The sequence below is a fragment of the Octopus bimaculoides genome, chromosome 12, assembly GCF_001194135.2.
Source record: "Octopus bimaculoides isolate UCB-OBI-ISO-001 chromosome 12, ASM119413v2, whole genome shotgun sequence".
Lineage (NCBI taxonomy): Eukaryota > Metazoa > Mollusca > Cephalopoda > Octopoda > Octopodidae > Octopus > Octopus bimaculoides.
In genome coordinates this window covers 40,890,654-40,893,669 of record NC_068992.1, presented here as the reverse complement: position 1 = coordinate 40,893,669, position 3,016 = coordinate 40,890,654, and the positions used below count along the sequence as shown (strand labels likewise).

Sequence of the window (3,016 nt, the reverse complement as noted above, 5' to 3'; positions counted from 1 at the left end):
ATTATTTGCGTATGTGCATCCGTAGATTTGTAATGAAGTAATACGCTGCTTTACAGCTGAAGACTATTTAGCAACAGCAGCCGTATGGGGACGCTTCATCGGGTGGAATACATAAATGCAGGTTACGAGATTTTCACCCGAATTATGCTGAATATATACGTGTGTGTGTGTGTGTGTGTGTGTATTTCACAATGCTTCAGTCCACCCAGCTGGCAAAAATGAATTGTTTCCGTAATTCGAAGGGCCAGCCTTGTCACACTGGTTATCATGCTGAATCTACCTCAGAACTACACTAAGGGTACGCGTGTCTGTGGAGTACTCAGCCACATGCACATAACTTTCACGAGCAGAATTTTCCGTTGATTGAGTCAACTAGAAATTTTGCCGTCGTAACTGACAGAGAATCCTTTATTATCTTCATTCAGCCCTATTGTTACCATATTTCTGTTGAGATGCTCTGTGTTTCTTTCAATTACTTTAAATATAACAAAGAATTTAGTAAAAAAAACTTAGTCATCATTAAGCTAGTATTAGGAACATATTTTGTGACTAAGGTTTGATGGAAGATTTTAATTCAAAACTTTTGAAAATGAGACATTTGTATTACAGAACCAGACGCAGTTTCAGCAGGGTTGGTATCAAAAAGGTTAATTTGCAGATTGGCTTGTTAGAAATAACAGCCAAATCTTATGCAAATTGATGACACATTTGACTGACTGTCTTTAACCCTTTTGTTACCATCTTTCTATTGAGATGCTCTGTGTTTCTTTCGTTTAATTTTAAATACAACAAAGAATTTAGTAAAATAAATTAGTCATCATTAGGCTAGTGTTAGGAACATAAATTGTGACTAAGTTTTAGTGGAAGATTTTAATTCACAACTTTTGAAAACAAGCCATTTGTACTACAGAACCAGAGGCGGTTTCAGTAGGGTTGGCATGCCAAGGGTTAATATCTGTTGTATTTTCATTCATTGTCTGCTTTATTTTCATACATTACTTGAAACATTTTCGAAATATGTAATAGTTTCTGTTTTTCTGTTTTCCTTCCTGCAGTTTCCTTCTGCTGTCTCTGTACTATCTCTGTACTGTCTCAGCATTAAACCGAACCGAGGAAGATGTCACTGACGAGGTAAGAAAGCTTCAAATATTTACATTTTACTTTCTCGGACACCCTCCACTTCCCTGTTTTTATCCATTTCTGTTTCTACTTCTCTACCTCTATCTCTTTCGCTCTACTCTGTCCCTTTTCTACCTCTTTCTCTCTCGTTCTTCTCCTCTCCTTCCTTCTCCCTCCATCTACCTATCTCTGTTTCTTTTTTCCTCTATCAGTCTCTCTCCCGTTTTCTCTCCATCATATTTGCTATGAGACTGTGGACATTTATGCGTAATATTTCAAATGTAATTAAGGCAGCGAGCTGACAGAATGGTTAGCGCGCCGGGAAAAATGCTTAACAGCATTTCGTCCGTCTTTACGTTCTGAGTTCAAATTCCGCCGAGGTTGACTTTGCCTTTTATCCTTTCGGGGCTGATAAAATAAGTACCAGCTGAGAATTGGAGTTGATGTAATCCTCTTATCCCTTCCCCTAAATTTCAGGCCTTGTGCCTTTAGTTGAAACGATTATTATTATTATTATTATTACTATTGCCTTTACACAGCTTCTAACGCTGGAGATGTACTACGGTGTCAGCTGTTCACTACCAGTGAACTAAGGTAACACCTCTTATTTTTCGAGCACCTTCCGGAGTATTCGAGTGGTTCCAAGCGTTGCTGTTTTCTGCAAGTGCTCCACCCTTATTGCAGCCCCTATTTGTTCCACGTACTTCTCGAGATTTTTTCTCACTGTTCCCATTACTCCGATAATTATTGGTACTACTGCTACCTTTTTACATCGACCACAACTGCTTAACTTCCCAAGCTAACCTGTCATATCTCTCGACTTTTCTTTCTTCCTTATCGTATACATTGTTGTCAGCTGGGCATGCTATATCTACGATCCAGTATAGTTTGTTTTCTTTCTTAATTAAGACTATGTCTGGCTTCGTATTCTCAATCTCATGGTCGCACTGAATCATAAAATTCCGTAGGATCTTTGCATTTCTATTTTCGACAATGCCTTCAGGTTTGTGGTCGTACCAATTTTTGCTCTGTCAAGTCCATACTTGTTGCAAGGTGTCCAATGGACAAGCCTGGCTATATTGTCGTGGCGTCTCATATTCCTTCTCGGCTAGTGGCATACATTGGCTGGTAATATACCATACGGTTTCACCGTTTTGTCCACAGATTCTGCACTTATCACTTTCTGATGTGTTGTCTATTCTGTATTTTATGTAGTTTGTTCTTAGTGCTTGCTCTTGGGCAGCACAGATTAGAGCCTCCGTTTCAGGTTTTAAATCACTTTTAGTCATCTACAGCCATCTTTTTTCTCTGGACATGCATTCTTTTCTTTACCCACCTATTTTCAGTTTCATTCGTTTTCAATTGCCTGTACAGTGCTTTATCTTTGCAATCTTTCATCCTACACAAGTCTGACCTTCTTACTTCTGGTAATAACGGTTCTGTGGCATTTTTTACATACTATGCTATATTGTTTTCTTCTGCTTTAATGGTGTGTTCGCATCCAATAAGTCCTCTTCCCCCTCTTTTTCTTGGTACATACAGTCTGTATGTGTCAATTTTGGGTGGAGTGACCCATATCTAGTTAACAACTTCCTAGTCTTTCTGTTTAAGCTGTTTACTTCGACTACTGTCCATGCGATTACCTCTGCTCCATATCTAAGGAGTGAAACCGCCCAGGTGTTGATAGCTTCGATCTTATTCCGTCCGTTTAATTTCGACTTAAGGATCAGTGTCAGTCTGCGCAAGTACTCCACCTTAAATTTTTTTGTCATTTCTTTCTCCATCAATTTATCCATTTCCAAAATCCCAAAGTACTTATAGCCCATCTCTTCTTGGGATTATTATTATTATTATTATTATTATTATTATTATTATTATTATTATTATTATTATTATT

The 3,016-nt window shown here is 38.1% G+C and overlaps 1 protein-coding gene across 1 annotated transcript in view; it reads left to right on the top strand.

Moving 5' to 3' along the window:
- Positions 1-3,016, top strand: part of LOC106872637 (ADAMTS-like protein 2) — a 236,153-nt gene that overhangs the window by 182,554 nt on the left and 50,583 nt on the right. Inside the window, exon 2 of the mRNA XM_052972039.1 lies at positions 1,056-1,131. Coding sequence (XP_052827999.1) covers positions 1,056-1,131 — 76 coding nt within the window. The remainder of the gene's footprint in view (positions 1-1,055; positions 1,132-3,016) is intronic.